Below are 22,007 nucleotides of genomic sequence, written 5' to 3'. Positions count from 1 at the left end.
GATAAATGTAAATCTAGACGCGCGTCGTTGTCGTCTGGAAAATGTGTTAACAAATTAGCAAGCGATTAAATTCATACAGCAGAGGATGACAAATTAGAACCACGAATTATAATTATATACACGTATTTCAAACACTATAAATAGCTCGTAGGACCCTGTTTTATTTTAGCTTCAAAGTTGTGCAGGTAATAAAACAAAAATCTTCCAACAATTTTAGCCACCTTTCAGAGTGTCTAAATTGTGAGATTCCTGCTGTAAATTAATCAATTCACGAGCTTGTTCGAAGATCATGTGCCACCGTATGGAACGACGACGTCAAAGACCGGTAGGAGATCCAACGGCAACGGATGCCCCCAGGCGTATTTCCCCACCTCGAATGGCGGGACGGAGACAGACAGAATGCCGCCGCCTCGAGCCTTTTATTCTCTTTTTTTCGTCTTTATTTTCGGCAGATACTTTGCATAATCTCCCGCACGACGACAGACGAGGGCGCCAGTTTATCCATTGGTCTCCTCCTTCAACACCAATCAGCGAAGAGCACAGCGTTTACTGTCGTGGTTATTTCTGAGGTATATAAAACGGGAAGGCATCTGTATTTCTTCCGTCAGTTAATGCCACAGATTCAACGTATCCACAGATCAATCAAACATCATGAGGAGCAGCAGCAGCCGCAAAGTTTTGTTTAAATTAAACTTCTTCTTTGGACTTTTATTATTCTTCGGTTAGTGCTTGGTACGCTTAGTGTTGTTTAAATGTCAATTATCACTGTACTTTTGCAGCAATGTGCAGCAGTTTGAGTGCGGGAATGGCGATGGCAAAAAGACCCAGACTCACCATGCAGCAACTCGAAGATCGCTACTGGCAAACGCCCCCAGTAAAGGACGAACGGAATGCAGATGCAGAATTGGATAGTGCCTACAAAAGGCCCATGCAACGGGGTAGCCCTATGACCTCAAACCACATTAAGAATCCATAGATACTTTTTTTTTTTTAGAAATTTCCACATAGATTTCGTGTTAACTACGGTTATGGCTATGATTTATATTTATAAATAATAAAAACAGACATTAATTTGGTGAAACGTGCGCATTGCTGGCTTATCATTCCATCACGTAGATCATTCGCCGCAACTTCCGAGCCACAAGACTCTTTATAAAGTTCCACTCTTTGGTGTCATTCGATTCATACTGTTGTGAAAATCCCAGTGGAGGTGTCACTCGATTCAATCTGTTGTGAAAATCAAGCGAAAGATCAAGCAAAATGCATTCATCAAAGATCTTGGCGATATTCATTATCTTCTGTGCCGCAATTCTGATTAGTAAGTGCAAGAAAATCTCTCTAAATATGCCCTTTAATATTTAAATTCCCCTCTCAAAGGCAATGCCCTTCCCTACCGCGACGTAAGCGACGAGGACGATGATCGCTTCAACGAAATCAGCGGCGAGTGGGGCAACCGAAAGCTAGTCTTCCCACGTCTCGACCGTCTCTTCGGCAGCGCCGAAAAGCCGTCGGGAAATCTAAAGAAGATAAAAGTCTCCACCAAAACCAAGAGAAATAATGACAGGGGTACCGCCAATGGCGACACCACAGAGAGCTCCAAGCACGCCCATTCAATGATCACATCGATGCTGACATTCGTGAGCAGCGTCATGAACTTTGGCAGGTCCTTTATCAAGGATCAGTAACTTTAGGAAATAAATGTGCAATTTTATAAATTAAAACCTCGTGAATCGTGAATGCCAAAATTAATAATACATTTTCTGTATATAAAAGAACAAAATAAAATTTAAAAAATAAAATAAATATTAATATAAAATATAGTCTACAGTTTTTCCCATTACAAATTAATTAATAGCTAATTTTTTCAGTAAAATCTTCCTTAGATCATAAAGAACGCTGCATTCTAGGTCTCAGAGAAACAGAAACTTTGTAAAGTATATTTTTATATATCTATGAAATTTTACCTTGTTCATATGGAGAACTCAGAGGTCAAATGCCAACTCTCTGTCTGTAAAATATGTATAAATAGCTAAAATTCTCCGCTAAATTCTTGCTAAAATTCATGGAAAAATACCTCCCAAAGACCATCAAGTTCATAGACTCCTCTAAGTCTCTTCTCAAATTTATGGATTAAAATCCAAGTCTCGTGAATCCAAATGCTAAATAAATCAACAATTTGGTGATTCTCGCGAAAACACCTAAACATATATTCAGGTTTTTTCATAGGAAACCTCCAGCTAAAAACAACAAGCCTCCAATTTTAGATTCACGTGTCTCGCCTCGGTCTATTCGATACCTCAGTAAGTATGTGGAAAAGTTTCTCAAACTAAATCTTAATCAAAAATCTATGACGTCTTCATTTTTAGCTCTTATTTTGGAGACAAAAAAAAGTATACCACATTTTAATCAACAAGATACATTATGCAAAATCAATGACGTCTTTATTTACTACTTAATTGCTCACACAAGCGGTGACGCCTCCGACTGGGCAAGCGAAATTTGACCCATCTTTTGTGTGTGAGAAATACAAATACTATTATTAGGCGAGAGAATGGGTTATAAAAAATGGTATAAATCATTATAATGATTAAATAATGAATGAATGGGAAGTGTGGAGTGTGTGTCGAGGGGCGTCTCTGTGCATGACGTCTCTGTCTGTCGCTACCAAGCCCCTCTTTTCACCCTCTCAATGTCCAACGCCCAAAATCGGGGATTTTTTGGCTACTTAATTTTGTGAATATCATAGTTTTTGCTGGCTCTTAAGATGCTTATGTGTGACGTCGCGAAAGACGACGCGCTCGAATGCTAATCTTGCATGACTTCTGTTGTATTTATTTTTCAACTTTATTGGCATTGTTTTGGGCCGGCTTTAATTGTAAATACAGTGTGCTTGTCGCTTTTGTTTGTACAATCAGTCATAATGAGAACTGAGATATCTAGAGAGAGAGAGAGCGACAGAGAGCGAGAGACCTCGTTATGCATATGAATACCTGTTTCACGCTGTTAATTTCTGGGGTTTCTTTTTGGGGTCTTAAAGGGGGGAATATCCAAAGCTCAGGCACTACACACTATTCGGTGTATGTCTGTAGAACAGTTTTTGAGTTCCACTCGAATGAATGCAATGGAATTAATTGGAAATTAAAGATATCTTTCGGATTTCTGGAATTGCGCAAAAACCTCTGCGGCGCTGAAGGTCATCGATTTGCCATTCTACTGCATGACGACTGCTGTGCCGTTACCCCGAATGAGTTCCAATTTCAAAGTTTGGGTGTGGGTGGATTGGTTTTTTTTTTTTTATTTATGGATTCCATAACAAAAGACTTGCTTGAGCAACAAACTGGCTCTCAAACAACAACAAATTCAGTAGAATTTCCACACGATATGTCTAAGTGCGCGATTCTTAAGACTAAGAGACCTCCAACAAATGATATTTAAACATTTTGTTGAGGGATGTCATGTTCTGGGACAACTCATGGCAGACACGCGCCACACAGCCTTCGCGCACAAGAACAAGAGCAGCAACAGGAACAGGAGCGCACAGGGGGCACATGCAAATAGACAAGGATTTGTGGTTGGATGATATCTTCGGGCTGTCTGAACAACAACTTTCACTAACCCACTAGATACTTGATCACTTTCAGCAGTACCATGGCGGAGAACGGAGGAGAACAGCTGCGGCTCCATGCACCACACGCGACGAGATTTAGAACCAAATTGAACGCCAATTCGAACATGCAATCGCGAATAAGTGAAAACTCGCCCGAGTGAGCGGCGACGCAGACGTCGACGCCAACGCTAACAGCACTGCCACAGTGGAGCGAATATGATGGCAAGGGTCAGGCCACTCAATGGGCGCCAAATCAATTTGACGTTCCAAAAGCTCGTTCCCTAAATTTCGCGCTATTATACGGTGAAAGTGATGGACCAATTCTATCGATAAGGCTGCCAGCTGATATCGATGTTTGCCAATTTTTTCAAAGATTTATCGTATCGATTTTGGTAAACAACTTATCGATGTGGGAATTTATCGGTAATTGATCCCTCCGACGAAAGTAGGGATGTTTTTGGGAATTTTTAAATGGGGAATTCAAAAGAAAACGGTAAATAAAATTCCCCGAATAGGGGGAGGAGGAGTGATGCAATAAAGCTATGCGAATATAAATAAAATATTGATCAAATACACTTACCACTTAGTATTGTTTTTAGCCACAGTTTGTCCCACTGTGCACTGCGGTCGTGTGTGGGACTGGCTAAATCAAGAACTTCTTGTTGGATGTTGTAATCGTGGAGGTTTTTTCCGACCAGACCACTAATGTTTTTCATATAACCGAATATTTCCATTTATTTTTTCGACAATGTTCATTTGCGTGCATTGCATAAAGCGCAAACAGCAATAGCAACAACAACAGCGGAAAGAGCAAGACGAACGGTAAACGTCTCGGTGAATTACGTCATAAGAACTCGTTTACATCCAGCGGCAGAGACGCGGCTGCTGCTGCTGCTCCACGGACTGACGATTGGGGCCAACAACAAATCGCTCCTCTGACACTCACGGCAGTGGCAGTTTTTATCAATGCAGTTATTTTTGTCATTGCGATCTGATCGCCCCGTGGCAAGCCACCAAGAGGCTGCCCCCAAAAAGAGTACATGCTGTCATGTCAACAAGTGGCAAACGGCGTTACTTATTCTGCCGACGTTGGCAGCGCTGTCGACGCTTTGGTCATGAATTTTGCACAGTTTTTTGTTTCTGATCGTGATTTTCGAACGCTGGCAGCGCCGAAACTGCGCGGCTTCAGCTGCTGGCTGGTTTCCTCTGCAATTGGCTTTATTTAATCGGTATAGCAATAAACTTCAACATTTTGGTGATGTTGAGTTGCAGTTTTGGTTTTTGGACAGGCTTCGACGAGTTTGTATCGACTTCACCTTCGATTTCTTAGTGCACTTTTGCACACACACACACACGCACTTAGCAGTTTCATGTCATAACGGTGCCTGAGAATTGCGGTAGTCGAAAATACGGCACTTGCGGAGTGTTGTTGTTGGGTCTTTTCTTAGCTCTGGTTGTTGTTGCTTTTTTTCGGATTTTGGCGGTGGTGGGCTTAACGAACGCGAATTGGATTTGTTTTAGACATGATTGAACATGTTTGAGTTGCACTTTTCACCTTCGATTTCTTTTACACAAACACTGACACTTTTAACGGCACATGCGGGTGGCCGAGCATTGCTGATGGGCATTTAATAATTGTAACACCACAAAAAAATACAAATAAAAGCAGAAAAACAAAAAAAAAAGCTCGGCCCGAGTTTCTCCTTATTAATTTATTGATATTGACACATATGGCGAGATCATGGACTGGCGGGGCCCAATCCGCCAGACTATTGCATATGCGCCTTTTTTGTATACACACACTGACACTTTTGCACTGCACTTATAACCCAGCGGGGCCCAATCCGCTAGGTTATTTCACTAAACACTTTTGCTGGAACACACTAACACCAACACTTTAAAAACTTAGCGGGGCCCAATCCGCTAAGTTATATCACTTCTGGTAGAACAAATTTCAACACTTTTGGTAAAACACAATATCACTTTTAGTCAGGAATTGTCTTTAAAAATGTATATTAATGTTAGCAAATGTTTACGCACATTTCTTCGCAACTTTTAAGTCAATTGCGCACTCAATATTAACACACACACTGACACTTTTACACTGCACTTATAACCCAGCGGGGCCCAATCCGCTAGGTTATTTCACTACACACTTTTGCTAGAACACACTAACACCAACACTTTTATAACCTAGCGGGGCCCAATCCGCTAAGTTATATCACTTCTGGTAGAACAAATTTCAACACTTTTGGTAAAACACAATATCACTTTTAGTCAGGAATTGTCTTCAAAAATGTATATTAATGTTAGCAAATGTTTACGCAAACTTCTTCGCAACTTTTAAGTCAATTGCGCACTCAATATTAAGACACACACTGACACTTTTACACTGCACTTATAACCCAGCGGGGCCCAATCCGCTAGGTTATTTCACTAAACACTTTTTCTGGAACACACTAACACCAACACTTTTATAACCTAGCGGGGCCCAATCCGCTAGGTTATTTCACTAAACACTTTTGCTGGAACACACTTTTTTAACCTAGCGGGGCCCAATCCGCTAGGATAAAACACTTTTGCTGGAACACACTCACACTAACACTTTTATGACCTAGCGGGGCCCAGTCCGCTAGGCCACTTTACACACACTAACACTTTTATAACCTAGCGGGGCCCATTCAGCATGGCTACTTCACAATTTCACATTTCTGGAACAACACACGATTATAAACGCGGCACAACAATAGTTTCATTAAGGATGTACATTATAACATTTATTTCATTAATATTCATGCACTTTTTGTTTAACGAACGCGAGCCTGCCACCGCCGTGTTGTTTCCGCCGAATTAGTTTCCGCCATTTTGCGAAAAGAAAGTGATGGACAATTAGTATCGAGAAGCTGGAGCAGAGGTGGGGTATCCTATCGTTTATATTCGATGCTAATCGAAAGTCCGATCTGTGATCTCGAAAAAAATACCGCGAAAAAAATATGTTTTCCTCTAAAATAGTTGAATTGCTACCAATAAGAAAAGCAATACTTTGCAGAAGAATTTTTCACGTTCATAGTTGTTGCTGTTTTACTGGCGATGTTGCGTGCGAAGAACGCACCCCCGTGCGGCTCGTGTTCGACGATGCATTCAGTTGATCTCTCTGTTGCGTATAATTATTGCACATAATTACAAGACGCACTTTCTATTTAACGACCGCGTAGTTTCCGGTTTCCGCCAATTTGCTAAAGAGAGTGATGGACAATAAGTATCGAAGAAGCTGGATCAGAGGTGGGGTAATCCTATCGCTTATATACGATGCTAATCGCAAGTCCGATCTGTAACATCGAATAAAATGCCGCGAAAAAGGAAATTTTCTCGCTAAAATAAATTAATTTCAACCAATAAGATTAGCAATACTTAGTTGTAGAATTTTTCACGTTCATAGTTCGTGCGAAGAACGCACCCCCGCACGGAGGCTGTTGTTTATCTATGGATTCCGTTGATCTTTCTGTTGCACATAATGAGTGCACATAATTATACTTTTCTTGCACAGCACATGCTTAAAAAGGCGCCACGACCGTTTTTTAATTAGGTCAAACATTTCCGAATTGATATTCACGCACTTTTAAACGACCGATAGCCCGCGTAGTTTCCTCTATTTTGCGAAGGGGAAGAGTGATGGACAATTAGTATCGAAGAGGCTGGAGCAGAGGTGGGGTAATCCTATCGGTATCTTCTATCCGATGCTAATCGCAAGTCCAATGTATATGGTATTGTGAAAAATGCCGCGAAAAAGTACTTTTTCGCACTAAAATAATAGAATTGCCGCCAATTAGCAATACTTCCTAGTTGAAATGCATATTTTTGTCCATTTTACTGTACTATGAAGCGCAGTTGTACAGACAGAATCCCGCACCGCTCCGCTGCCACGGTGGCTGCTGTTTGTCGATGGATGCCGTAGATATTTTTAGAATTTTCTGCAAAAGCAAGTGAAATTACCTATTTGAAATTATTCTAATAAGAATCTTTCTAGGCATGGCGTCTGTAGGCTGTTACTCGTCACCGGGAGTTGTGGCGCATCGTCCTATTTGAGGCTCTGCCGCTGATATTATGGCATAGGAGTTGCGTCTCGGCTACTGTCAACAGGATGAAATCTAACTTCCCGCTTCGATGGATTAATTAATGGAGAGAATTACAGAAAGAGTGGCCTGCAAGTGGCGTGAGTGTGGAGATTGGCCTCTTAGCATCGTATAATTATTGCTTTAATTTCAGAGAAACAGAAGCTGTTTTAGGCGCAGCTAAAATGCTACCACATCAACTGCTGTCACAAAATCACCATGCCCCTCGGCAGAGTATTCAATTGCAGAGAGCAGCACAACTCAAAATGTTAACCTCCATTCACCAGCACACAGGGACAGCAGCAGAGACCGATTCCATTCTCATCCATTTCCTCAGAGCGAGAACCAGTTTCTCATTTGTTTGGCTTCGATGCCAGCCGGCCGGCGAATAACGAAGCACAGAGCAAAGAGAGACAACAAGAGAGCGAAAGAGAAGATAAACAGAAAAGTAAACAAACGTTGAGAGCAAAACAAAGGCTGAAAATAAACAGATTATTTCATGCTCAAAGCCGAAGATGGAACGAGAGACGATCGGATCAGAGAGCGAGCGACACATGCGAGAGATAAAGGTTTCTTTTTGGGATCCGGAATCGGTCTCGAGGAAAACTTCTCGCTGCAGTGACATCACTTGCCCGCGAGGAGCCATCCAGTGCGGTTGGATGAGCTCTCTGAAAAAGAAAATACAAATATACAACGAACCCAAAACGATAAGAAAGTGAAAAGTCTACAAGAGTGAAACCGGAAGTGAGGTCTTTGGAAAGGATTTTGGCTTATCGCCTGCCCAAGAATGGGGCTACCCGTGGCTGTGGGTGCGGCCCTGTGCCTACTGCTAGCGTTAGCCCAATGCCAGGCGGAGCTAACGCCTCCGTACTTCAATTTGGCCACTGGCCGTAAGATATTTGCCACTGCCACATGTGGCGAGGACACCGATGGACCCGAGCTCTACTGCAAGCTGGTCGGAGCCAATACGGAAAATGATCACATTGATTATTCGGTTATTCAAGGACAGGTAGGACACCAAAGGATGCCAGCAACGCCCCAAAGAAAAGAAAATTCTTTCTTTTTTTTCATGCGTATACATACAAGATCACGCGTGTGTGTGTTTGTGTGTGTGCCCCATGTGTTGCACGTTGCTTGGAGGCTCTAAAAATACTTTTGGAACTGGAACTCTATGGATTTTTCAAACATGTGTTTTTGCTTTCTTCTGCTTTTAGGTCTGCGATGTGTGTGATCCGAATGTGCCGGACAAGAATCATCCGCCAGAGAATGCCATCGATGGCACCGAAGCCTGGTGGCAGAGTCCGCCCTTGTCCCGAGGCATGAAATACAATGAAGTCGATTTGACCATCAATTTTGAACAGGTAAGGCCAACAGCAGCAGACAGAGATGAAAACGCACAAAAGAAAGGCTGCAGAGAGGGGCATAGAGAGGAAGAGTGTGTTGTGTGTGCGTTGAATGCAACTTGTTTTTCGGGGTTTCAGGTTCTTCTGCTGAAACGTGTTGCCTCCTGTCCGTGTGCCTTGTCGGGTAACGTTCAATTTAAAACATTCTTTAATGGGTTTTCATTTCGACAACGTAAGCAGAAATCGACAGCAAAGAACCAAAGAGTCTCACATTGCCCATTGAAATATTTTGCTGATGCCTGAAGCTCTGGAGTTTTGTCGCTGGGGTTATCAGCGGACTGTGTAGCCCTTCTATATGTATCAGAGCAACAGATAGAGTGTGGCATGTACATAAGTCTGGGCTGCTTCGTATGAATGAAGCGAGTCTCAGCTTACTCGGAGCATTGACTCTTTTTCTTTTCTTTTTCTAAAAGCGATAAGCACATGGAATAAAATGCCACAGCATGCTGCGACACTTTGTACGAGAATTGGGAGCAGCTTATCGCGCTAGAGGCAGCATAAAGTAAACTACAGCCAACAGAGCTTATCTGCCTCTCAAATATATAGTGCTCTGAGGTCAAATCTATGTGGCAACGGAAATGGTATGCGATACGGCGTAGGGGGAGGCTTCCTTAAATAATTTTATAGAATAATTGCACTGCAACATGATCTCAGACTCTGCCATTAATTTGCACAAACAGAGAATGCAATTCCATGCAAGAGAATTCCATTTGTAGCTGAGTTAATAGTTTATATTTAGCTGGCACAGCATTTTGTGTACATTTAGAGCTTCATTTTGGGGAGACTTTTTCGGTTGAACATGTGGCGCAATTATGTTCTGTTTGCGCAGAGAATTATTGAAATGAACTTCCACCACATGGAATATGCCAACAGAAAACTAAACAAATCAAAGATATACACACACACATGCCTGGGTCTCTCTTTTCAATTGAAAGCAAATTGAAAAAGCAAATAAAAGCGACAAGAAAACCAAATAAACGGGCAAAGAATTCTCTGTTTGGAGTTACTCCAATGATCTCATTGCCGCCTCTCTGTGTAGTTTCGTTTGTGTATCTGTGAGATCTGTTTAATTTTAATAAATTTGCTTCCCTTGTCATAGGAATTTCATGTCGCTTACTTGTTCATACGCATGGGCAACTCGCCGCGTCCTGGTCTGTGGACATTGGAGAAATCTGTGGATTATGGCAAGACCTGGACACCCTGGCAACATTTTTCGGACACGCCCGCCGATTGTGAGACGTACTTTGGTAAGGACACTTACAAGCCCATCTCCCGGGACGACGATGTTATCTGCACGACGGAATACTCGAAGATTGTGCCGCTGGAGAATGGCGAGATACCCGTGATGCTGCTGAATGAGCGGCCGAGCAGCACAAATTACTTTAATTCGTCGGTGCTGCAGGAGTGGACACGTGCCACCAATGTGCGCATACGTCTGCTGCGTACCAAGAATCTGTTGGGCCACTTGATGTCTGTCGCCAGGCAGGATCCCACTGTGACGCGTCGCTACTTCTACTCGATCAAGGACATCTCGATTGGTGGCCGCTGCATGTGCAACGGCCATGCGGACACCTGTGACGTGAAGGATCCAAAGAGTGCTGTGCGGATACTCGCCTGCCGCTGCCAGCATCACACGTGCGGCATTCAGTGCAACGAATGTTGCCCCGGCTTCGAGCAAAAGAAGTGGCGCCAGAACACCAATGCGCGGCCCTTCAACTGCGAGCGTAAGTAGAGCATAACGTGGAAAGCCTTTGGGGCATCATTTGATGTGGGCTAATCCATTTTCTAGCGTGCAATTGCCATGGCCACAGCACGGAGTGCAAGTACGATGAAGATGTGAATCGCAAGGGTCTGTCGCTGGACATTCATGGCCACTACGATGGCGGTGGCGTGTGCCAGAACTGTCAGCACAACACTGTAGGCATCAACTGCAACAAATGCAAGCCCAAGTACTATCGGCCCAAGGGCAAACACTGGAACGACACGGATGTCTGCAGTCGTAAGTGGAACACAGACACGAACTTTTACTTTGATTTTTGATTCCCACTCTTTCTGACAGCCTGCCAGTGCGACTTTTTCTATTCCACCGGCCACTGTGAGGAGGAGACTGGCAATTGCGAGTGTCGTGCCGCCTTCCAGCCGCCCAATTGTGATTCCTGTGCTTACGGCTACTATGGCTACCCGAACTGTCGCGAATGTGAATGCAATTTGAATGGCACGAACGGCTATCACTGCGAGGCGGAGAGCGGGCAGCAGTGTCCCTGCAAGATCAACTTTGCTGGCTCCTACTGCAAACAGTGTGCCGAGGGCTACTACGGCTTTCCCGAGTGCAAGGCCTGCGAATGCAATCAGATTGGTTCCATCACAAACGACTGCAATGTGACGAGCGGAGAGTGCAAATGTTTGACCAACTTTGGTGGCGATAATTGCGAGAGATGCAAGCATGGCTACTACAATTATCCAGCGTGTTCATGTGAGTAGCGACAGTTTCACTGCTGCCTGCAGTTTCAGCAACCCTTTCCCTCCCTTTTGCAGACTGCGATTGCGACAATCAAGGCACAGAGTCGGAGATTTGCAACAAACAGTCGGGGCAGTGCATCTGTCGAGAGGGTTTCGGTGGTCCGCGCTGCGATCAGTGCCTGCCCGGTTTCTACAACTATCCCGATTGCAAGCCCTGCAACTGCTCGAGCACCGGCAGCTCGGCCATCACCTGCGACAACACGGGCAAGTGCAATTGCTTGAACAACTTTGCCGGCAAACAGTGCACGCTGTGCAGTGCCGGCTACTACAGCTATCCGGATTGTTTGCGTAAGTACAGAGCGAAGAAATCCGCAGCTCGAACTCTGTTTAATCTAGAACTCTCCCTTTGGTAGCCTGCCACTGTGATTCGCATGGCTCACAGGGCGTCACGTGCAATGCCGATGGGCAGTGCCTGTGCCAGCCCAACTTTGATGGACGCCAGTGTGATTCGTGCAAGGAGAGCTTCTACAATTTCCCCAGCTGCGAGGACTGCAACTGTGATCCCGCGGGCGTGATTGATAAATTCGCTGGCTGTGGCTCGGTGCCCGTGGGCGAGCTGTGCAAGTGCAAGGAGCGCGTCTCGGGACGCATCTGCGATGAGTGCAAGCCGCTGTATTGGAATCTGAACATTAGCAATCCCGATGGCTGCGAGAACTGCGACTGTTGGACAGATGGCACCATCTCTGGGTTGGATACATGCGCCTCCAAGTCCGGGCAGTGTCCGTGCAAGCCGCACACCCAGGGACGCCGCTGCAAGGAGTGCCGCGATGGCACCTTCGATCTGGACAGCTCCTCGCTGTTTGGCTGCAAGGATTGCCAGTGCGATGTGGGTGGCTCGTGGGCCAGTGTCTGTGACAAGACGAGTGGCCAGTGCAAGTGCCATCCCCGTGTCACGGGACGTGCCTGCACGCAGCCTCTGACCACGCACTACTTCCCGACGTTGCATCAGTTCCAGTACGAGTACGAGGATGGTACGCTGCCTTCGGGCACGCAAGTGCGTTACGATTACGCTGAACAGGAGTTCCCAGGATTCAGCAGCAAGGGCTATGTGGTGTTCAACACAATACAGAACGAAGTCCGCAACGAGTTGACCGTGTTCAAGTCCTCCCTTTATCGCATTGTCCTGCGCTATGTGAATCCCAATGATGAGAATGTGACAGCCACCATACTGATTCAGTCGGAGAACCCCCAGGAAGTGGATCAAAAGTGAGTAGAGACTGGATACCTAAGGGATTTCCCGCTGCCATTAATATCGTGTTATTTCACAGCGTCAAGGTCCTGCTGCAACCGACAAAGGAGCCGAAATTCGTCACTGTGTCTGGACCCAAGGGCCTCAAGCCCTCGGCCATTGTGTTGGATCCGGGACCACGCTATGTCTTCACCACCAAAGCCAGCAAGAATGTGATGCTCGATTACTTTGTGCTGCTGCCCGCTGCCTACTACGAGGCATCCATTCTCACGCGCCAAATCTCGAATCCGTGCGAACTGGGCAACATGGAGCTGTGTCGCCACTACAAGTACGCCTCCGTGGAGGTCTTTGAGCCGACTGGCGTGCCCTTCCTCATTGGCTCGAATGGCAAGCCCGCAAAGGCCGCCGAAGTGTACAGCGATCCGGAGCATTTGCAGATTGTGAGCCATGTGGGGGATGTTCCGGTGCTTAGCCGATCGCAGCCGGAGCTGAATTACATTGTGGATGTGCCACAGAGTGGACGCTACATCTTTGTGATTGATTACATTAGCCACAGGAACTTTACGAACACGTATTACGTGAATCTGCGACTGAAGAATGATCCCGATTCGGAGACATCTGTGCTGCTGTATCCCTGCCTGTACTCCACCGTTTGTCGCACCTCCGTGAATGATGATGGCCTGGAGAAGAGTTTCTACATAAGCAAGGAGGATCTGCAGCCCGTTATCATCTATGTGAGTGCCACTAAACCATAACTTATATGCAGAAGTATAACCATAAATTGTGTTTCCGCTCCAGGCTGACATTACGGATGAATATCGTGTGCCCATCATTTCGGTTACGGCTATTCCAGTGGATCAATGGTCCATTGATTACATCAATCCCAGTCCCGTATGTGTCATCCACAATCAACAATGCTCGACGCCCAAATTTGTCTCTGTGCCGGACTCCAAGAAGATTGAATTCGAAACGGATCATGAGGATCGCATTGCAGTCAACAAACCACCATACGCGGCGCTCGACGAACGTGTAAAGCTCGTGCATTTGGATGGAAAGGAAGAGGGTAGCATTGTGATTGAGTAAGTGCATCCATTTTTGTAACTAAATTTAGTTTTAATGTAGCTGGCAGCAGTTTTCACATTTTCTCTGTTTGAATTCGCGCTTTGTTATCGATTGACATGCCTATCGATTCATGTGCTAAGCGATAGTTGCGCATGTGGGGCTTTCAGGTTATGTTTATTGGGGGTGCTCCAGTACCAAACATATGTACTTACATATTTATTTATGATGCTCCCACAGGTCAAAGGTTGCCGAGCCTGGCCGTTATGTAATACTGGTGAAATATTACCAGCCAAAGCATCCCAAATATCAGGTATACTTCACCTTGACAGCAGCCAAAAACCAATACGATGGACACTTTGACATCGAGCATTGCCCCTCAAGCTCTGGCTGCCGCGGCGTGATCCGCCCAGGCGGCGAATACGACTGGTTCGACATTGATGATGAATTTCATTTCACAATTACAGTAAGCAATGATAGTTTAGCCCTAAGAGTATATCCATTAAAAGCGAAAACTCTTCACAGAATGATCGTCCGCAAGGCGTTTGGTTGGACTATCTTGTGGTGGTGCCGCTGAAGCAATACAACGAGGATCTGCTGGTGGAGGAAACCTTCGATCAGACGAAAGAGTTTATCAAGAACTGTGGCCACGATGACTTCCACATCACGCACAATGCCAGCGAATTCTGCAAGAAGGCCGTCTTCTCCCTGACGGCGGACTACAACAGCGGAGCGCTGGCCTGCAACTGCGACTATGCGGGCTCCACGAGCTTCGAGTGCCGTCCGTTCGGGGGCCAGTGCCAGTGCAAGCCGAATGTGATTGACAGGCAGTGCGGCAGTTGCCGCAGTCGCCACTATGGCTTCCCCGATTGCAAGCCCTGCCAGTGCCCCAGCAGCGCCATGTGCGAATCCACCACCGGCGAGTGCATGTGTCCCCCGAATGTGATTGGTGACATGTGCGAGAAGTGCGCACCGAATACGTATGGCTTCCATCAGGTCATTGGCTGCGAGGAGTGCAACTGCAACTATCTGGGCATTGCCAATGGCAACACCCAGTGCGACATGTTCAACGGCACCTGCGAGTGTCGCGAGAACATCGAGGGCAGAGCCTGCGATGTGTGCGCCCATGGCTACTATCAGTTCCCGCGCTGCGAGCAATGCTCCTGCCACAAGCCGGGCACAGAGCTGGAGGTTTGCGACAAGATCGATGGCAGCTGCTTCTGCAAGAAGAATGTCGTGGGACGCGACTGTGATCAGTGTGTGGATGGCACGTACAATCTACAGGACAGCAATCCCGATGGCTGCACCACTTGCTTCTGCTTTGGCAAGACCTCACGCTGCGATAGCGCTTACTTGCGTGTCTACAATGTCAGTCTGCTGCGTCAGGTGTCCATCAGCACCGCGGAGTTCAACAACAACAACAAAACCATTGAATTTGAGCTTTGGGCCGTGGCGCCCGAGGAACTGCAACTGAACGAGACAACGCTCCAGGCGGACTTCACATCGCGCGAGGTGAGCGACGAGAGACCCGCGTACTTTGGCGTCCTTGACTATCTCCTGAATCAGAACAGTCACATCTCCTCGTATGGCGGAGATCTGGCCTACACGCTGCACTTTAGCTCTGGCTTTGATGGCAAATCGATCGTCGCACCCGATGTCATTCTAATGGGCAAGGACAAGGTGCTGGTGCATCAGAGCTACGAGCAGCCGAGCCGGAATATGCCCTTTGCCAATCGCCTGCAAATGGTTGAAACGAACTTCCAGACGCACTCCGGAAAGAGCGTCTCGCGTGCGGACTTTATGATGGTGCTGCGCGACCTCAAGGCCATCTACATTCGTGCCAACTACTGGGAGCAGACGCTCATCACGCAGATCTCGGATGTGTACCTATCGCTGGCGGATGAGGATGCTGATGGCACAGCGGAATATCAATTCCTGGCCGTCGAACGTTGCTCCTGCCCGCCCGGCTATGTGGGCCATTCGTGCGAGGACTGTGCACCAGGCTATTACCGTGATCCAAATGGTCCCTATGGCGGCTACTGCATCCCCTGCGAGTGCAACGGCCACTCGGAGACGTGTGACTGCGCCACGGGCGTCTGCACGGACTGCCAGCACGGCACCCAGGGCGAACACTGCGAGGAGTGCGTGTCGGGCTACTACGGCAATGCCACCACTGGCACGCCCCTCGACTGCATGATCTGCGCCTGTCCCCTGCCTTACGATTCGAACAACTTTGCCACCAGCTGCGAGATCTCCGAGTCGGGCAATGAGATCCATTGCGAGTGCCGTCCCGGCTACACCGGACCCCGCTGCGAGTCCTGCGCGAATGGCTTTTACGGCAATCCCGAGGTGGTGGGCGATGTGTGCAAACCCTGCGACTGCTCGGGCAACATCAATCCCGAGGATCAGGGCTCGTGTGACACGCGCACCGGCGAGTGCCTGCGCTGCCTGAACAATACATTTGGCGCCGCCTGCAATCTGTGTGCGCCCGGCTTCTATGGCGATGCTGTGAAGCTGAAGAACTGCCAGAGCTGCGACTGCGATGATCTGGGCACCCTCGAGTGCGATCCGTTTGTGGGCAAGTGCACCTGCCACGAGAATGTTATTGGCGAGCGCTGCGATCGCTGCAAGGCCGATCACTATGGCTTCGAGTCGGGTCTGGGCTGCCGCGCCTGTGACTGCGGTGCCGCCTCCAACTCCACGCAATGCGATGCCCACACTGGACACTGTGCCTGCAAGCCGGGCGTCACGGGTCGCCAATGCGATCGCTGTGCCGTGGATCACTGGAAGTACCAGAAGGATGGCTGCACCCCGTGCAACTGCAATCAGGGCTATTCGCGTGGATTTGGCTGCAATCCGAACACCGGCAAGTGCCAGTGCCTGCCGGGCGTGATTGGTGATCGCTGCGATGCGTGCCCTAATCGTTGGGTTCTCATCAAGGACGAGGGCTGCCAGGAGTGCAATAATTGCCATCATGCGCTGCTCGATGTCACGGACAAGATGCGCTACCAAATCGACAGTGTTCTGGCGGACTTTGGCAGCGTAACGCTGGCCTTCTTCACCAGCCAAAAGCTGAACTATTACGACAATCTGGCGGATGAGTTGGTGCCGAAAATTAAGGCATTGGATCCCACCAGCGTGGACCTGAACCCCTCGAAAAAATCCAACAGCGACCTGGAGGCCGATGCCAAGAGCTATGCAAAGCAAGTGAATCAAACGCTGGCCAATGCGCTGGACATACGCGACAGATCGAGCACCACGTTGGGCAACATAACCAACGCCCACGAAGAGGCACTAAAGAGTGCAGATCAGGCGAGGGAAGCCATTGCTGCCGTGGAGGCGTTGTCCAAGAATCTTGAGACTGCAGCCAGCACAAAGATTGAGGCGGCCCTCGAGCAGGCACAGCACATACTGGGACAGATAAACAACACGGAGATCCCGTTGCTGGCCAACGAACAGGTGCTGGAGAAGGCGCGTCTGTTGTACGACGATGTGGACACTTTGGTGCAGCCAATCAAGGAGCAAAATCGCAGCTTAAACGCGCTGAAGAATGACATTGGAGAGTTCAGCGACAAGCTGGAGGATCTGTTCAACTGGAGCGAGCAATCGGAGACGCAGTCCGCGGAAGTTGAGCGCCTGAATGTCGTCAACAAACAGTCGTTTGACAACTCCAAGTTCGACACCGTCTCGGAGCAGCAGCAGCAGGCAGAGACGAACATCAAGGATGCTGGCAATTACCTCATCAACGGGGATCTCACTCTGAGCCAGATTGGCCAGAAGTTGGACAATCTACGCGATGCCCTCGAGGAGCTGAAGTCTGTGAACAAAAACGTGGACGAGGAGCTGCCCGCGCGCGACGATCAGCACCAAGAAGCGGAACAGCTGACGGGCCAAGCGGAGATGAAAGCCGCTGGGCTGGCCATCAAGGCGCAAGATCTCGCAGAGCAATACACGGACATGACGGCCCACGCAGAGCCCGCAATCAAGGCAGCCACCGCCTACTCGGGCATTGTTGAAGCCGTGGATGCTGCACAGCAGTTCAGTCAGGATGCCATCACGGCTGCAGGCAATGCCACACAAATCACCGATGGCATTGAAGAGCGTGCCGGCCAGGCGGACTCCGAGTCTGCGGAACTCCTCCAAAAGGCACGTCAATCCCTGCTGAAGGTGCAGGATGATTTGGAGCCACGACTGAACAGCTCGGGCGGCAAGGTGCAACAGATTTCGCAGCGCAACAATGCCACTGAGCAGCAGCTGAAGGATATTAATATACTCATCGCCCAACTGCCGGCAGCGGCACAGCGTGACATGTGGAAGAGTTCGAATGCGAATGCCAGCGATGCGCTGGAGATTCTCAAGAATGTCCTGGAAATCCTCGAGCCAGTGAGCGCACAGACGCCCAAGGAGCTGGAGAAGGCGCACAACATCAATCGGGATTTGGATCTGACCAACAAGGACATCTCGCAGGCCAACAATCAGCTGGACAATGTCGATGGCTCCGTGTCGAAGCTTGTGGAATTGGCCGAAGATGTCGAAGATCAGCAGCAGCGCGTGACCGCCCAAACACTGAAGCTCGGCCAAGACATTGAGAACCTCAAGCGGCAGGTGGAGACGGCCCGTCAGTTGGCCAACAACATCAAGGTGGGCGTCAAGTTCCGCCCAAGCACCGTGCTCGAACTGAAGACACCCGAAAAGGCCAAGCTGCTGGCCACACGCACCAATCTGTCCACGTTCTTCCGCACCAACGAGAAGTCTGGCTTCCTGGTCTTCCTGGGCAACGACAATGCCACAGCTCAGAAGAACAAGGACTTTGTGGCCGTGGAGATTGTCAATGGCTATCCCATCCTGACCATCGATCTGGGCAACGGGCCGCAGCGCATCACCAACGACAAGTACGTGTCGGATGGAAAGTGGTACCAAGCGGTGGTCGATCGCGTGGGTTCCGTGGCGAAGCTCACGATACGCGAACAGCTGCCGAACGGCGAGGTTGTGGAGCACCAGAGCGAACCCACTCAGCTGGAGGGTTCCCAGAACATACTCCATGTGGATCGCAATAGTCGCCTGTTTGTGGGTGGCTATCCGGGTGCACCAGACTTTGCAGCGCCCGAGGATATCACCGCAAACTACTTCAACGGCGACATTGAGGATCTGCGCATTGGTGACGAGAATGTGGGACTCTGGAACTTTGTCTATGGCGAGGATAATGTCGAGGGTGTGCGCGAACGAGATGTGCTGCTCGAGAAGAAGAAACCGGTGACGGGGCTGCGCTTCAAGGGCAACGGATACGTTCAGCTGAATGCCACATACAACTTCAAGAGCCGCTCGACCATCAAGTTCAACTTCAAGGCCGACAAGGACAGCAGCAATGGGCTGTTGTTCTTCTACGGCCGCGACAGGCATTACATGTCCATTGAGCTGGTCGATGGCGCGGTTTACTTCAACATTAAGCTGGGCAACGGCGGCGTCTCGTCGGGCAGCAGCAATCGCTACAATGACAATCAGTGGCACACCGTGGAGGCTGGACGAGATGGACGCACCGGACTGCTGAAGGTGGACGACATACTGCTCTTCCATGAGACAGCACCAGCGGAGGCGGACGAGGAGTTGCCGAAGCTGCGACGCATGTACTTCGGTGGCTATCCGCGACGTTTGAACAACTCGGAGATTGTGCCACAAAACTTTGATGGCTGCATCGATGATGTGATCATCTCTGGCATTGTCGTGGACCTCACGGAGTATGTGAATGGCACGGGCGTGGAGGAGGGCTGCCCCGAGCGGTTCTCCACTGTGCTGTCGTTTGCCCCGAACGAGTATGGGTTCCTGCGCACCCACAACATCTCCACGGACAACGATCTGCACGTGAATTTGCGCTTTAAGACACGCCAGCCCAAGGGCATTCTGTTCTATGCCACCAACAATGATCAGAGCTCGACCATTGGCCTCACGCTGGACGATGGCTATCTGAAGCTAAGGAGTCAGGGCAGCGAACTGGTCATCGATCAGCGTGCCTTCAACGATGGCGAAGATCATGTGGTCACAGTGCAGCATAATGCTGGCGAGCTGCGTCTTTCAGTGGATGATGAAGAGGAGGAACGGTAGGGATAGCTCAGGTTTCTGCTTTTACTCTCAGTCTAATCTATTTATTTCTTACAGTTTGGGCTCCCCTGAACCTCTGTACATTGAGTCTGGTGACATATTCTTTGCTGGTCTGCCGGACAACTATCAGACACCGCGCGGTGCACTCTCAACGCTCGCATACTTTGTGGGCTGCATCAGCGATGTGACCGTGAACGATGAGATCATTAATTTTGCCAACAGTGCGGAGAAGAAGAATGGCAACATCAATGGCTGTCCACCGGACATACTAGGTAAGATATGGAGATGCCTAAACGATCCTCAACGTTCGTAATTGTTTTGTTTCTCTTTTTCCCATCAGCTTACGAACCGGATCTTCTGCCAAACTATTATCCAAGTGGCGACAATGAGCTGGAACCGCCATCACCAGGCAGAATAACGACACACAAGCCAGTGGCCACTCCACCACCAAGCACGACTACCACAACCACCACAACACCTGCCACAACCACTAGCACCACGACCACAACCACAACCACAACGATGCGCACCACAGCAGCAGAGCCAGAGGTATTCGGTGCGGACATTATGCCGCAGAAAACGCTGACCACACGACCCACACCGAAGATGAATCAGCCGAGCGATGAGCGTTGCAAGCTGCCCGTGAATCCCAATTATGATGTGGATTTCGAGACGGGTGGCTACCGCTTCTACTCGCTGAAGGAGCAGCGGCTGGAGATCAACTCGCTGCCGGTGAAACTTAGACGTCATCACGATGTGAGCATCTCGTTCCGCACCGAGTATCCGAATGGACTGCTCTTCTATGCGAGCAGCAAGCAGAAGGATGACTTTATAGCTGTCTATCTGCTGGATGGACGGGTGACCCATCAGCTGCGAGTGGGAGCTGTCCTCACGGCGAACATCACCAGCGAATCGGAGCTGAACGATGGCAAGTGGCACACGGTGGAAATTGTGCGCACCTCGATGCGCGTCAGCCTGATCATCGACCACACAGAGCAGGCGGGCTCGGTGGAGTTAAGCCAACAGCGCAACGCACCTGTGCTGACAGTCGAGATGCCCATCTATGTGGGCGGCATTACCAAGTTTGTGGAGTCGGAGCTGAAGAATCACACGTACTTTGGGGGAAACACTTCGTACTTCAATGGCTGCCTGAAGGACATCAAGTTCGATGGTGTGGCGCTGGAGACAGAGCCCACCAAGTACTCCGTGGTGCCCTGCTCCGATCAGGTGGAGAGTGGAGTCTTCTTCCACAGCAGCTCAAGCAGCACAATACCACCGTATGTGAAGCTCTTCGAACGCTTCACCGTTGGCGCCGTGATGACCATCAGCTTTGATTTCCGTCCCCGCGAGCCGGACGGTCTGCTCTTCTCGGTGCACGGCAAGAACTCCTATGCCATTCTCGAGCTGGCGGACAATACCCTTTACTTCACCGTCAAATCGGATGCGAAGAGCATTCTCATGACGAATTTCACGTTGCCCGCAAACGAGAGCTTCTGCGATGGCAAGCAGCGTCATGTGCAGGCCATCAAATCGAAGTTTGTCATCAACATTGCCGTGGACTTTGTCAGCTCCAATCCGGGAGTGGGCAACGAGTCCTCTGCCCAGACCAAGACAAATCGTCCGCTGTTCATGGGCGGACATCATGCCTTCCAGAAGGCTCCAGGCATCAAGACCAAGAAGACCTTCAAGGGTTGCATCAGCAATGTGGAAATCAACAAGAAGGCAATTCGAATTACGCCAAATATGATCACTGGCGACATTTGGCAGGGCTACTGCCCGCTCGCCTAAATAGAGAAACCCCAGAGAACGACCCTTGGAAGTGCTTAAAGGACAAACGATTTTGGAATTGTATAAACTATGAAATTATGCCCCATGGAAAGTTGACTAAACTTGCAATCAAAGGACAAACGAAACGAACAAATTAACCAAAACGAACAATACCCAATCGACGCGTCAGAAGTCAAGTCTGGGGTTCCTGCATTAAAGTGGACCTCTAGCCGATCTGCCTGTCGTATATTCAA

General features: G+C 48.6%; 3 protein-coding genes and 1 long non-coding RNA gene across 4 annotated transcripts; 2 read left to right on the top strand and 2 right to left on the bottom strand.

Moving 5' to 3' along the window:
- Positions 1–210: 210 nt before the first annotated feature.
- Positions 211–13,723, bottom strand: LOC117587346. Its single transcript, XR_004574055.1, has 3 exons — positions 13,588–13,723; positions 5,019–5,022; positions 211–221 (listed from the first exon to the last, which is right to left on the bottom strand). It is a non-coding gene; the product is annotated as an uncharacterized LOC117587346 (long non-coding RNA).
- Positions 1,178–1,839, top strand: LOC117587342. The gene is made up of 2 exons (XM_034277982.1): positions 1,178–1,318; positions 1,378–1,839. Exons 1-2 carry the CDS (start codon positions 1,261–1,263, stop codon positions 1,683–1,685), a joined length of 366 nt encoding a protein of 121 aa, XP_034133873.1. The 5' UTR covers positions 1,178–1,260; the 3' UTR covers positions 1,686–1,839.
- On the bottom strand, positions 3,277–3,726 carry LOC117587344. Its single transcript, XM_034277984.1, has 2 exons — positions 3,617–3,726; positions 3,277–3,495 (listed from the first exon to the last, which is right to left on the bottom strand). The coding sequence occupies exons 1-2, from the start codon at positions 3,648–3,650 to the stop codon at positions 3,407–3,409; spliced, it is 123 nt and encodes a 40-aa protein (XP_034133875.1). The 5' UTR covers positions 3,651–3,726; the 3' UTR covers positions 3,277–3,406.
- Positions 8,335–21,890, top strand: LOC117587327 (laminin subunit alpha). The gene is made up of 13 exons (XM_034277959.1): positions 8,335–8,728; positions 8,934–9,080; positions 10,222–10,846; positions 10,912–11,121; positions 11,182–11,595; positions 11,658–11,930; positions 11,996–12,848; positions 12,911–13,565; positions 13,630–13,910; positions 14,131–14,356; positions 14,416–19,985; positions 20,044–20,258; positions 20,327–21,890. The coding sequence occupies exons 1-13, from the start codon at positions 8,507–8,509 to the stop codon at positions 21,772–21,774; spliced, it is 11,139 nt and encodes a 3,712-aa protein (XP_034133850.1). The 5' UTR covers positions 8,335–8,506; the 3' UTR covers positions 21,775–21,890.
- The last annotated feature ends 117 nt before the right edge of the window (positions 21,891–22,007 follow it).

This window comes from Drosophila guanche, unplaced genomic scaffold, assembly GCF_900245975.1.
Source record: "Drosophila guanche unplaced genomic scaffold, DGUA_6, whole genome shotgun sequence".
In the NCBI taxonomy this organism is placed as follows: Eukaryota; Metazoa; Arthropoda; class Insecta; order Diptera; family Drosophilidae; genus Drosophila; species Drosophila guanche.
The sequence above is the reverse complement of the archived record's forward strand: the minus strand, read 5'-3'. Positions and strand labels throughout refer to the sequence as shown.

Bases quoted from the DNA above. Each gene is read 5' to 3' on its own strand.
- LOC117587342 (XM_034277982.1), top strand. From the start codon at position 1,261: ATGCATTCATCAAAGATCTTGGCGATATTCATTATCTTCTGTGCCGCA. The intron at 1,319-1,377 runs GTAAGTGCAAGA...CCCCTCTCAAAG, and splicing joins CTGTGCCGCAATTCTGATTA to GCAATGCCCTTCCCTACCGC.
- LOC117587344 (XM_034277984.1), bottom strand. From the start codon at position 3,650: ATGGTACTGCTGAAAGTGATCAAGTATCTAGTGG. The intron at 3,496-3,616 runs GTTAGTGAAAGT...TTGTGCGCGAAG, and splicing joins AGTGATCAAGTATCTAGTGG to GCTGTGTGGCGCGTGTCTGC.
- LOC117587327 (XM_034277959.1), top strand. From the start codon at position 8,507: ATGGGGCTACCCGTGGCTGTGGGTGCGGCCCTGTGCCTACTGCTAGCG. The intron at 14,357-14,415 runs GTAAGCAATGAT...AACTCTTCACAG, and splicing joins AATTTCATTTCACAATTACA to AATGATCGTCCGCAAGGCGT. The intron at 20,259-20,326 runs GTAAGATATGGA...TTTTCCCATCAG, and splicing joins CTGTCCACCGGACATACTAG to CTTACGAACCGGATCTTCTG.